Source organism: Grampus griseus, assembly GCF_964374135.1.
Source record: "Grampus griseus genome assembly, chromosome: X".
NCBI lineage: Eukaryota > Metazoa > Chordata > Mammalia > Artiodactyla > Delphinidae > Grampus > Grampus griseus.
Genome location: NC_138999.1, coordinates 86,940,732 through 86,955,062, shown reverse-complemented (window position 1 = coordinate 86,955,062; position 14,331 = coordinate 86,940,732). Strand labels below are relative to the sequence as shown.

Below are 14,331 nucleotides of genomic sequence, written 5' to 3'. Positions count from 1 at the left end.
TCTTTATGTATAATTTGGTGGAAGGCAGAGCCTGATGATGAAGTCATTTTTCACTAATGAGCTAAAGAATCTAGATCCTGAAAAATAAAATTAGCCACATTGAGGCTCTCCTGAGCCATGGATAGAAGGCAAGTCTAAGCACTCCCTGAGGATGGCAGTCTGTTGGTGAAATGAGTATGGAAACTCAAGTTGAGCTACTTGACCTCTCCAGCAACAAGGAAGGAATTTAGTCCCATATGCTCAGTTTGTTTCTGTCAACAATCATTTAATGTTGATCAGGTGGTTTATGCTCTCTGCTCAGGGGACAGAAGAACGATGAATACTGCTTCTTATGAAAAGTTTCAAGCCTTGTAACCCCTCTGAAAATAAATAGTCCAAATACCAGTTCCATTTCTTCCCCTGCAGGCACAAAAAAGGGAAAATTACTTATCAAATATTCCGTTTGCTTATTCTCTACCTCCTCTTCTTTGCCTAGGATAAGTTCCCAGCACCCTGGATGCACATACCAAGAGTTAGCTCGAGTGGCCAGGTTCGTAACTGAAACTCAGTCACTAAGTAACAGTCAAACCAGAGAGTACCCGAATTTTAAGGGCTAAATATTCCTTTTATTATACTGGCAAAAAAATTCAGCTGTTCAACTCTATGACATAAATCACAGCAAGATCGTTTTTGACCCACCTCCTAGAGAAATGGAAATAAAAACAAAAATAAACAAATGGGACCTAATGAAACTTCAAAGCTTTTGTACAGCAAAGGAAACCATAAACAAGACCAAAAGACAACCCTCAGAAAGGGAGAAAATATTTGCAAATGAAGCAACTGACAAAGGATTAATCTCCAAAATTTACAAGCAGCTCATGCAGCTCAATAACAAAAAAACAGACAACCCAATCCAAAAATGGGCAGAAGACCTAAATAGACATTTCTCCAAAGAAGATATACAGACTGCCAACAAACACATGAAAGAATGCTCAACATCATTAATCATTAGAGAAATGCAAATCAAAACTACAATGAGATATCATCTCACACCAGTCAGAATGGCCATCATCAAAAAACCTAGAAACAATAAATGCTAGAGAGGGTGTGGAGAAAAGGGAACACTCTTGCACTGCTGGTGGGAATGTGAATTGGTACAGCCACTATGGAGAACAGTATGGAGGTTCCTTAAAAACTACAAATAGAACTACCATATGACCCAGCAATCCCACTACTGGGCATCTACCCTGAGAAAACCATAATTCAAAGAGTCATGTACCAAAATGTTCATTGCAGCTCTATTTACAATAGCCCAGAGATGGAAACAACCTAAGTGTCCATCATCGGATGAATGGATAAAGAAGATGTGGCACATATATACAATGGAATATTACTCAGCCATAAGAAGAAACGAAATTGAGCTATTATTTGTAATGAGGTGGATAGACCTAGAGTCTGTCATACAGAGTGAAGTAACTCAGAAAGAGAAAGACAAATACTGTATGATAACACATATATATGGAATTTAAGAAAAAAAATGTCATGAAGAACCTAGGAGTAAGACAGGAATAAAGACACAGACCTACTAGAGAATGGACTTGAGGATATGGGGAGGGGGAAGGGTAAGCTGTGACAAAGCGAGAAAGAGGCATGGACATATATACACTACCAAACGCAAGGTAGATAGCTAGTGGGAAGCAGCCGCATAGCACAGGGAGATCAGCTCCGTGCTTTGTGACCACCTGGAGGGGTGGGATAGGGAGGGTGGGAGGGAGGGAGACGCAAAAGGGAAGAGATATGGGAACATATGTATATGTATAACTGATTCACTTTGTTATAAAGCAGAAACTAACACACCATTGTAAAGCAATTATACTCCAATAAAAAAAAATTCAGCTGTTCAAATGAACAAGTACTGTGAAATGGAAATGGGTCATCATTCCTGCACTCTAGGAATTTAACATATAAAACAGACAACACAGACATTATTATATTACTTCCTATATTAAATATGTACACAGCAGAGTTTCTATATTGAGACAATTGTGCTTGGCTTTGTTAAATAAGACGCATTACAGTGACACTTTGACTATATGCAAGTGTATTATAAAATAAGATGATGCACAGACACAACAGCAAGAGTCAAACTATGAATAGTTTTATCTATGTAGAGGGTATGTGCCAATGAAGTCACATAAAAGTCACTGGAATTAATTCAGAAGGCAAACACTTCACTTTGACTTTGTCTAGGCATCAGACTTGGGATTTGGGAAAAAGTAAAGGTATAAATTCTTCTAATGAAATGAAGCTTTATGAAATCCCTGAACATGATGAAAATAAATTTACTTACCCGAATAGAGCTCAAATTTACTTTCCTTTCTTTTGGCCATTCCTTTCAAAACAAAAACAAAAACAAAAAAGAAAACGGAGAGAAATGGGGATGAAAATATTTGGTTAGCAAAAATTACCAGAAAATTAAGATGGCTCTTCACTATCTGATTCATTTGCTATGTTCTATTCCTACCAACACTCTTGGATTCCTTTTGAATAAGCACCCACTATAACCTTCCATATTTCTCCCTAGAAGCACAAACAGAAAAAAAAAATCACAGTGGATAAAGTGAGCACCATTTTGCTAATATTTGGCTTCATTTTTTAAAATTCTGTACTCAGCCACTGGGGTGGAGATGGAAGGTGGGCTTTTTCTGAGGAATATGAGTACCTGAATTGAGTTTTGAAGGATGAGGATGAAGTCTGGTGAGGTAGTCTGGGTATCCAGTAGATTCTATGAATTTGTAATTCTTTATATCTCAGAGCTATGTGAGCTAGCTAGTTATTCCCCGGTTTTAACTATCACCTACTGTACTTCATTGAAGAGCCATCAATTCTAACAAATTTTTATGTATCACTAAGAAAAAACTCTGCCTGTTAAACTACACATAACACAATGCATTTTTAACACTTAGAAGTTTTTATTTTATAATGATTGAAAGAGTTTTAGATGTAGGCAGATTTTGATCATATATCATTTTTACAAACATGAAATGGTAAATATAAACAAAATTAAGTGATGAAAGTATTTCTAAAACTTCACATTCAGAGTCCAACTCTTCTGAATTACTTTTCTACTCAAGGGTTGTGGATATCTATGTTTTTTCACACAATATCATCCTCTGTGCCAGAGTATCGATTATGTAGCATTTCTTAAAGGGACTAATAAAGGCTATGGTGCTTGGGTCCCAACTGCATAAATCTAACCTACTTTTGGCCCTTGCTTCAAGGAAAGTCCATAACATGTATGGTTCACCATTTCCCTCCCTTCTTCCTCCAAGTCATTTGGTTTTGAGAGCTTAAAACAGTGCTCCAGCATCGTCTCCTATCTTTCCCCCATGCTGCTGACATCCAATCTGCAAGGTCTGATTCTGGCAATCTGCCTGCACACACTCAAAAACAGCAAATGACAACTATATCATGATTGCTGCCTGGCTGACATCAATCACAAGATGCATCTTGATCTCTGAGAAGTTATAAAAAGTGAAAAAAATGTGTGTTTTTGGAACTGATGAAGTATAGTCCATGCTGATGAATTCCATATTGATTCCTCTCATTCCAACCACTCTCTTGAGTTCTAAGCCCCTATTTCAAACTGCCTACTTACACTTCTTGGATATCTAACAGGCATCTCAAACTTAAGTACGTCAAAACGAAACTTCATTCTCAACTTGTCCTCTGCAAAAAACAAAATAACCTATCCTGTTCTTCTATCAGTATTCCTCTTATTAATAAATGGAACCACCATCAACCCACTTGCTCGATTCAAAAAACTCAAAAGTCCTTTCCTTTTTCTCATTCCCACTTCTGATCAAGCCATCAGGCCCTGTCTACTCTATCTCTGCAGTATATCTCCAATCAGTCCACTTCTATGCATCTTCACTACCACCACTTGCATACAAATCACTATCAATCTATTTTGTCTACACCAAGAGCCTCCTAATTGGTGCCTCTGCTTCCACTCAGGCCTCCTCTTATAACTCTATCCTCCACCAAAAAGCCAAAGTGATCTCTACTAAATGTCAACTCAGACCATACTACAACCCTGCTTAAAAATATTTCACAAAAGACCCCGAATAGCCAAAGCAGTCTTGAGGGAAAAAAAGGGATCTAGAGGAATCAGACTCCCTGACTTCAGACTATACTATAAAGCTACAGTAAACAAGACAATATGGTACTGGCACAAAAACAAAAACATAGATCAATGGAACAAGATAGAAAGCCCAGAGTTAAACCCATGCACCTATGGTCAACTAATCTATGACAAAAGAGGCAAGGATATACAATGGAGATAAGACAGTCTCTTCAATAAGTGGTGCTGGGAAAACTGGACAGCTACATGTAAAAGAATGAAATTAGAACACTCCCCAACACCATACACAAAAATAAACTCAAAATGGATTAAAGACCTAAATATAAGACCAGACACATAAAACTCTTAGAGGAAAACATAGGAAGAACACTCTTTGACATAAATCACAGTAAGATCTTTTTTGATCCACCTCCTAGAGTAATGGAAATAAAAACAAAAATAAACAAATGGGACCTAATGAAACTTCAAAGCTTTTGCACAGCAAAGGAAACCATAAACAAGACAGAAAGACAACCCTCAGAATGGGAGAAAATATTTGCAAATGAAGCAACTGACAAAGGATTAATCTCCAAAATATATAAATAGCTCATGCAGCTCAATATTAAAAAAACAAACAACCCAATCCAAAAATGTGCAGAAGACCTAAATAGACATTTCTCCAAAGAAGATATAGAGATAGCCAACAAACACATGAAAGAATGCTCAACATCATTAATCATTAGAGAAATGCAAATCAAAACTACAATCATCTCACACTGGTCAGAATGGCCATCATCAAAAAATCTAGAAACAATAAATGCTGGAGAGGGTGTGGAGAAAAGGGAACACTCTTGCACTGCTGGTGAGAATGTAAATTGATACAGCCACTATGGAGAACAGTATGGAGGTTCCTTAAAAAACTACAAATAGAACTACCATACGACCCAGCAAGCCCACTACTGGGTATATACCCTGAGAAAACCATAATTCAAAAAGAGTCATGTACCAAAATGTTCATTGCAGCTCTGTTTACAATAGCCAGGAGATGGAAGCAACCTAAGTGTCCATCATCGCATGAATGGATAAAGAAGATGTGGCACATGTATACAATGGAATATTACTCAGCCATAAAAAGAAACGAAATTGAGTTATTTGTGGTGAGGTGGATGGACCTAGATCTGTCATACAGAGTGAAGTAAGTCAGAAAGAGAGAAACAAACACCGTATGCTAACACATATATATGGAATCTAAGAAAAAAAAAAGGTCATTAAGAACCTAGGGGTAAGACGGGAATAAAGACACAGACCTACTAGAGAATGGACTTCAGGATGGCGGGGAGGGGTAAGCTGTGATGGGGTGGGAGAGTGGCATGGACATATATACACTACTGGGCGTGAGGTGGATAGCTGGTGGGAGGCAGCCATGTGGCGCAGGGAGATCAGCTCGGTGCTTTGTGACCTCCTGGGGAGGGTGGGATAGGGAAGGTGGGAGGGAGGGAGACACAGGAGGGAGGAGATATGGGAACGTATGTATATGTATGGCTGATTCACTTTGTTATAAAGCAGAAACTAACACACCATTGTGAAGCAATTATACTCCAATAAAGATGTTAAAAATAAATAAATTTTTAAAAAAAGAATTAAACAACAACCAAAAAAGAAATAAAAAGTATTATCAAAACAACAAGGTCCTACTGTATAGCACAGGAAACTATATTCAATATCTTGTAATAAACCATAATGGAAAAGACATTTTTATTTTAAAAAAGTTATCAAGAAATTACATAAAAGCCCATGACCAGATGGCTTCATGGGTAAAATTTACCAAATATTTAAAGAAGAATTAATGCCAATCCTTCACAAACTCTTCCAAAGAACAGGAGAGAGAATACTTCCTAACTTATTTTTTGAGGCCAGAATTAACCTGAAACCAAAACCAGACAGACATCATGAGGAGAAACCAATATCCCTTATCTTCCACAATCTACTGAGAGACCAAATCTGCAGGAAATTATGCTAGGTGAAATAAGCCAAACACAGAAGGGCAAATACTATAAGATACCACTTATATGATGAATCTGAAATAATCAAACTCATAGAAGCAGAGAGTATACTGGTCATTGCCAGGGGCTGGGGGGAGAAGGAAATGAGGAGGCATTAAAAAAAAGCACAAGCGATAAAAGAAAAAAGTAATAAATAGAGTTCATCAAAACTTAAACTTTTGTGCTTCAAAAGATACCAACCAAAAAATGAAAAGACACCCCAAAGAATAGGGGAAAACTTTGCAAATCATATATCTGATAAGCAACTTGAATCTACAATATAGACATGAGTCTTATAAGCCATTAAGACAAATAACCTAATTTAAAAAGGGGCAAAGGGCTGTTGGTGGGAATGTAAATTGATACAGCCACTATGGAGGTTCCTTAAAATAGATAGTTCTAAAAACAGAACTACCATATGACCCAGCAATCCCCCTACTGGGCATATACCCTGAGAAAACCATAATTCAAAAAGAGACATGTACCACAATGTTCATTGCAGCACTATTTACAATAGCCAAGACATGGAAGCAACCTAAGTGTCCATCGACCAATGAATGGATAAAGAAGATGTGGCACATATATACAATGGAATATTACTCGGCCATAAAAAGAAACAAAATTGAGTTATTTGTAGTGAGGTGGATGGACCTAAAGGCTGTCATACAGAGTGAAGTAAGTCAGAAAGAGAAAAACAAATACCGTATGCTAACACATATATATGGAATCTAAAAAAAAAAATAGTTCTGAAGAACCTAGGGGCAGGACAGGAATAAAGACAGACATTGATTGACATGTATACACTGATGTGTATAAAATTGATGACTAATAATGACCTGCTGTATAAAAAAATAAATAAAATTCAAAAAAAAGAAAAAAAATACGCAGACATAGAGAATGGACTTGAGGACATGGGGAAGGGGAAGGGTAAGCTGGGACAAAGTGAGAGAGTGGCATGGACATATATACACTGCCAAATGTAAAATAGATAGCTAGTGGGAAGCAGCTGCATAGCACAGGGAGATCAGCTCAGTGTTTTGTGACCACCTAGAGGGGTGGGATAGGGAGGGTGGGAGGGAGACGCAAGAGGGAGGAGATATGGGGATGTATGTATGTGTATAGCTGATTCACTTTGTTACACAGCAGAAACTAACATGCCATTGTATAGCAGTTATACTCCAATAAACATGTTTAAAAAAAAAAAAGCAGATCCTGGATATCACCCCAGTTAGTAAATCAAAATGTCAGGCTGGAAGCAATCAAGGATGTATACTTTGGAAAAGCAGCCCGGGTACTTCTGCTGCTGAGTCAGGGTAGAATCCCTGCTCAAGCCCTATAATTCTGCTTAAATTCCTCAAACATAGCATGCTCTAACATAGGGGTCCACAAACCACATCCAGTCCAATGCCTGTTTTTGTAAATAAACTGTTATGGAACACAACTATGCCCGTTTATTTACTCATTGTCTATAGCCACTTTCACGCTACAACAGCAAGGTTGAGTAATCTTAACAGAGACCATGTGGCCTGCAAAGCCTGAAATATTTACAGTCTGGCCGCACACAGAAAAAGTTTGCTGTCCCCTGTTCTAGCTTTACACTTTTCCTCAAATACTGCTCCTGTCTTGACAAGCTCATACTCATCCTTTAAAACTCCAATTAGCATCACTTCTGTAAAGCCTGAACTGGCTCTACAGAAGCCCCCCTGTATATTTTTTCATCATTCTCTGTACTTTCCCTATATTACTCATCATTCTTTATTGTAAGATGTCTGTTTAATGACTGCCTCCCTGACTAGATTCCAAGCTCTACAAGGGCAGTACTCAGATGTGTCTTGTTCACCACAGTGCCTGGTTCTTACATGAATATATTAAACATTTACTCAATGAATATCTCCCCCGTTCTATACATTTTTTCATTTTGTTAGATTTCTCAATGTTCCAGTCTGTTCAGGGAATTCTGAATCCAGATTCTAACAGTGTATTTGTAATCCCATCCTGTTGTGTCATCCACACATATGATATGCACACCATTTGAGTTCTGTGAGTCACTGATAATGTTGAAAATGACAAGGCTGGTGTAAAGTCCTGAGAAGACCTCCTTGCTTACATACTGATATCAACCCATTAAATCAGCAGTCTTTGGCTAAGACTCCAACTCTAATTATAACATCATCTAGCCTACATTTTCCATCTTGCCTAGAAGGATTTTACTAAAGCTTCAACTTCTCTGTACCCTTTTCTTACCTGGCACCAACTCTACGCAGGTAGAACTGAACTAATATTCACTAATTCTCACAATTGTATCTCTTCTCACTTCACCTAACTGTATTGCAGTAATGTTCACAAATTTGTCTCTGCCACAAGCCCAAGCTCTTTGTGGGTAGAAACTAATTACTTAACTTTGAATCCCCAGAGCCTAGCACAATGCCCAAAAGTTAGCTGATACTCAAAAAGTATGACTGAACACGTCTTGCAATTCAGACACGCTAAATTTATGGTGTTTCCTATTTCTGCCATCATAGTATTCCTATAGAAAATCTAAAAATCATTTAAATACTCTTACCTGTAGCAGAAAGAAAACAGCATAACCCAAAAGAGCAGGATGATGGACTAAATTTAAACTGTTTTTGTACTCTGCTACTGAAGCTTTTTCTAAGACTTTGGGGTCAATATATAATCCTTTCTGGAAGGGTTTGGATGTCCACAGGCAACCAACCGTGGCTGTCAAATAGTGATTAAATTCTTGATAGGTCTTGCTGCTGAAGCTGAACTCTGATTTTGTCTATTGGGAAAGAAAAAAAATTGTCATCATCACCTATTCTCCCTTTCCTTCTTATTCCCAACAGATCATATATCTCTACACTCAATTTTTAAACAATGGTGATTTAAAACAGAGATTCATCATCCATACCTTTTGTACCAACTCATTTTTCTTTGCAGCAGTCAAATTTTTACGATACCTAAAGACAGAGCAAAGAGAACTTTTACCATTAAATGCCTTTGATATGTAAACATAAACAAAAGTTTACATTTTAAATGTAAATATATGCACATACACAAATATCCAGCTGTCTATTTAAGTTTTTTTTCCTTTTGTGGTACATTTTCCTCAAAGAATAAAAATTAATAGAGGCTCAAATATTGAGTTGTACATTTAGGATAAGTACTTGTAAATTTAAGATATGCATTTAAGATATGACTCTAAATTATACTTCAGTAAAAAAGGAAATGCTTTTAATGTTTCACTGTTAAAAATTAATAGAGGCTCAAAAGCAGTCACTGATACAAAACATATTACAAAACGTATTTTCCTAATGTGGAAAAAAAGGTGCAGTAGAAAGGATAAAGGGAAAACTTAGAGATGTAATCTTTTCTTGCCTGAGAACTATTCTAAGTAGCTTTTCAACATTTTAACCTTGGCATAGTCTTATAAGTTATGCCAAAAGGGTCTACACTTATGGGCTAAAAAGAGCAATTTCAGTCCATAAGTGAAAAAATTAGAAGAGATCAGAAATAATACTTACAGTTTCATATAATTGGTAATAGCTCCCCTTATCTCCCAGAAAATGTTCTTTTTACCAGAGAAGCTATGTAGACTTAAACCAGTTGTCAGTAAATGACTAATTATTCTTTGAGACACAGCAGTGAGAATTAACAATGCCGAGTGCAACGGTACCACTGCACAAAAGATCCTTAACTGTGAATCCTTTTAATCCATATCCCCTCACAGTGACATTTTAAAAACATAGTTAAAATAGTCCCATGTTGGAAGGTCATTCCCTAAAGAAAGCCATGTTTCCTTTTTCCAAAGGTCCTGGCAGAAAATGGATAACAATATTATTGTATTTTATATTTCACTGTATTATGTACAATAAACTTATTGTAGTATATTCATAAATTATTGTATAGCTGGAAAATGAAGATGGAATTATGATGTATTAATTCATAAAATGGTAAAAAGGCTTTGTACCTGTCCATAATGTAACAGAGCTGGTTCAGGATACTGGAATCCAGGCTGAGGAGTGCAGGATAGAAGACCCCAGGAGGAAACAACACCACCAATGGAAGGTTATAATTTATATATATGTCACACACCTTTTGGGAAGAATGACAACACCAGTATATAAATTATTCCTCAGAACTCCTCAACCAACTTCACTCAAAGAATCACCACTAGAGAATAAGCAATAATATAACATCAGGTTTGGGCCTGCCTGATTCATAAATAGAATACGTAGCCACAACCTGCTTAAAAATGTACCTCACCAAACAGCAACCTTACAAGAGAGGATTATTTCTGCAAGGTAGTTATTAAACTCTTTTATTTTTTTCTGGGGAGAGATCTTAGAGTTAGGGAGAAAGGGGAAGGGAGCATTTCTTTCTTCTTAAGTCCTATAAATACTGAATTATCATATTAGTTAGCTGTCAACCTGGAAAACAAAGGAGCATGCTTCCAAGCAAATATAACACAAGACAACTAAGTATCAATGAAGGGAAGAAGCCAGGAAAACTGAGATTAGTGGGTACTTCCTGGATAATAGTTCTGTCTAGGTTGAATACTATAAAACAATAGAAGAGGACCAGAATCATAGGTACTGGGAGAAATAAGGCAGTTGAAAGGTGGGGGGTGGAGAGCTAAAGAAATAAAAGGTATTTTTGTTTTTTTACCAGGGGTTGGAAATGTACAATGGATGAGAAAAAAGTGATACTAAAGACAGACTTCTGTCTAGGGCCAGCATTATTCAGGGGAACGTCTATTAAAGTGGTACCTGGACTTCAAAAAAAGCTTTTGCTTTTTCCCCTTTGTTTTATGCATGTTAACTATTCAGGCCAGAATACAATCATTAACTTCAAAATACATAGCTTATCTCAAGTATGCTAATAAGGTCATAGCCCAACTTAATAGTTGTGCATAAAATTTAAACAATAGACTAGTAAAGCAGACAGCCATCACAAAAATCAAAGTAGCGAAAATGGGATGTGTACTACCTTCTCATAGAAATCCAAAATAAAGTGCAGCAAGAAGGTACTGTTGTTTTCCAAGCGCATTGCAGTAGTGGACAGCCACCCTACATAGTGAATCAGTTTAGACACAGAATTCATGGATCCACCTAAAGTTGTCTCTCTGCAATAAGAAACCAAGATCCATATTAGCAAAACTCCTCACATTTTCCAAGCTAAAGCTGGATTAAATATACAGCAGAAAGTCGGTGGGAATTTCAGAAAACGATCAGTGCTCCAATGTATAATTCACATTTTTTTTAACTGCAGTGATTAATCATAAAACTATACAGCCCTCTAGGGAACCATTAAGATCAATTCATAGAACATCCCTGAGCAACCATTCTACTAGTAAATACCAGAGAAAGAAAGGATTAAGCTCCAGACTTTAGATAATATCACCAATGTGCAGGGACCATAGCAGTCAGCAAATTAGTTTCTAAGTACACAAATCCAAACCGAGTTTTGCCTAAATTCCTGAACTAAAATGCTGTTAAAAATATTTTCACTTTAATTTAACTGGAATTCAATTCTAAAACTGAATGAGTAAAATTTTTGGCATCTTTTATTCTAGTAAAAACCAGATCTAGATATTTATATTCTTCCCAAATCAGTGAACCATGTCTCTTTAAATTACACATGGGTATAACTGGTTCAATCCATCCATCTCCCCACCCCTCTCCTTCAATCCACTGTTGAGTGGATTAGGAAAAGACTGGGAAATGTGATTTCATAGCTTTAACCTCAGATCTAGGTAGCCAACAACAGTTATGCACAAGGAAAAAGGAATAGCATATATATAGTCTTAAAGCCTGAGATGATGATAACTCTACCATTACCCACCACCATGATGATTCTGTGCCAGAGCAAGCAGGGAAAGATTAAGAGACGGTTCAAATAGGTGGGCATACATACAGTCAGCCCATCACTTGCAAAACTGTACTTTATGATTTCTGGCAGCATCTGACAAATATGTCTGAAATAATTTGTACAATGATGATTGCTCAGGTAGCATCTTTGAAAGTGTTTCTCCACAGGACACTACTGGCATTTTGGATGACACAATTCACCATTCAGGACTGCCTCCTACTCCCCACCCACTACAGAACGTTTAGCACCTCTGGCTCCTACCTACTAAAAGATGCTAGCACCCTCTTCCCAGTCACTGTGCCAACCAAAAATGCCCCCTGGAGAGCCACTGCTGAGAATGGTTTCCCACCCTTCTCTCCTTGTGATCTACAACTACAATTTACTCCCTCTTTGCCAGTCATATGGCATATTGTCATACGATGGAGACATAGCATTACACTCATATCTCCAAGATAGAAAAATTATTGAGAACTTAACAGCTATATTATATAATGCCAAGTAGTATTATGACAAGCAAAGTTACCTACAATTATGTCCATTTATTTGTTTTAAGAATTTTAGAAAGCAGAGCCCCTTTGTAAATGCCCTCTCAAAATTTATGACACTAATTAAAAAGGATCCTAGGATTTTTATAAAGAAAATATATAAATTATAAAGCACCTGTATTAGGGTGCCTAAGACTTACATTGCAAATTGGCCAAAGATTATAAATGCAAACATACTATTCTTAATAGAATTGAGGTGTTTGAAGAGGTTAACTATTCAAACGGAATTTCTTTATGATAGTGGTTCACAAACTTTAGCTTGCACCAAAATTATGGAAGCATTTGTTAAAACACAGATTACTGGGCTCTACCTCCAGAGTTTACTTCAGTAGGTCTAGGGTAGTACCTGAGAATTTGTATCTCTACAGGACCCCCGGTGATGCTGATGCTGCTGGTTCAGGGACCACACTTTGAGAAGCACTGCTTTACAAGATACTTTCACTACGCACTAATGCTCCATTTCCTTCTAAAAGTGATCAGACATACACGATATATGGAAGCACTGCAATAATGAATATGAAGAATTAAAAAGTTTCCAGGAAACTCCCAAGAAGCTTCTATTCTCCTAACAAAGTAGGAGATAACTATAAGGAAAAGAACATATAGAAAAATAGATCTGGGCTAATCTAACTAAGCCAACCACCAGCTACTTGCAGTTGGAGCTAAGGGATCCTTATCTTATAAAGTAAGAATGTGACTGATAATACAGGGAATCTGAACATCCATTAGATATTTGAACATATTAAGCACTATTAATTTTTAGGTGTTATACTGGTATCATTTTTCAACAGCTGAAATGATGTCTGGGTTTTGCTTAAAAAATATCTAGTACAAAGGAGGAGGAAAGTGAGGGGTGTTATAGATGAAAAAAAGTTAACCATGAGTTGATAACTGTTGAAGCCGGGTGATGCGTACATAAGGGTAACAATTGTACTATTTTCTCTACTTTTGAATATGTTTGTAATTTTCTATAATATAAAAAAATTAATGTTAAAAAAGAATACAGGAGAAGCAAAAGACTCTAGGTAGAAAGAGTCAAAAAAAACCTGATCAGGCAGTTCCTTGAAATTCAGTCAGGCTTTTACTTTCACTTTGAGGTTTCACATTTAACAGTAATGAACATAATGGAAATTCAGGGCTCTTTTTTAATTACGAAGTGAAAATAAATTAACATATATAAGCAAAATACATCAGAGAAACATAAAAAAAAATCTGTACAGCAAAATTACAGATCTTCCTAGCCATCATCAAAATTGACTTCACATATAAGCAAGAATACATTTTATAAAATGAGCTAAACTGAATGGAAGTCAAAGTTGCAAGTTCTAACATCAGCTGGCGATTGTTTTGCTATATTAACTCTTGCAAGTGACTCAGAGGCTTGGGGGTTGCTTTCTGACTTATAGAATAAAACTTGAAGAATTAACTTTCCTCACAGGATTGTAGGGAAGAGTGAAAAGTAACAAAAAACATTTTTTTTAGAAAAGTACAATTAAGCATTTACATGAAGCAATTAGGTTTTATGCCACACTATTAAACTCCATATGCAAACAGTTTTGTAGAGATCAACTCTTAAGGAGGGTTGTAAGATAACTCACAGAGGACTGTTCACAGATTTCACGTGGATGTCCATAGAAAGCCACAACAGCCAATTCTGCAGTAGCTCTTTCAGACACTGAAGAACACTACACTGTGGACACAAAACAAAAAAAATCATCAGACATACCATAGTGCTGAGAACTAACAGACTAAACCAGAGGCCTAGAGGTGG

At 36.8% G+C, this 14,331-nt stretch overlaps 1 protein-coding gene across 2 annotated transcripts in view; it reads right to left on the bottom strand.

The window, feature by feature from the left end:
- Window positions 1-297: 297 nt before the first annotated feature.
- Window positions 298-14,331, bottom strand: part of CENPI (centromere protein I) — a gene marked incomplete at both ends in the record, with an annotated part of 42,421 nt that continues 28,387 nt past the window's right edge. The window contains 7 exons of one of the 2 annotated variants that reach the window (XM_082681727.1): window positions 298-399; window positions 2,330-2,371; window positions 8,708-8,926; window positions 9,056-9,104; window positions 10,115-10,239; window positions 11,134-11,269; window positions 14,159-14,250. In XM_082681727.1, coding sequence (XP_082537853.1) covers window positions 298-399; window positions 2,330-2,371; window positions 8,708-8,926; window positions 9,056-9,104; window positions 10,115-10,239; window positions 11,134-11,269; window positions 14,159-14,250 — 765 coding nt within the window. The remainder of the gene's footprint in view (window positions 400-2,329; window positions 2,372-8,707; window positions 8,927-9,055; window positions 9,105-10,114; window positions 10,240-11,133; window positions 11,270-14,158; window positions 14,251-14,331) is intronic. The other variant, XM_082681728.1, reaches the window with a different exon arrangement.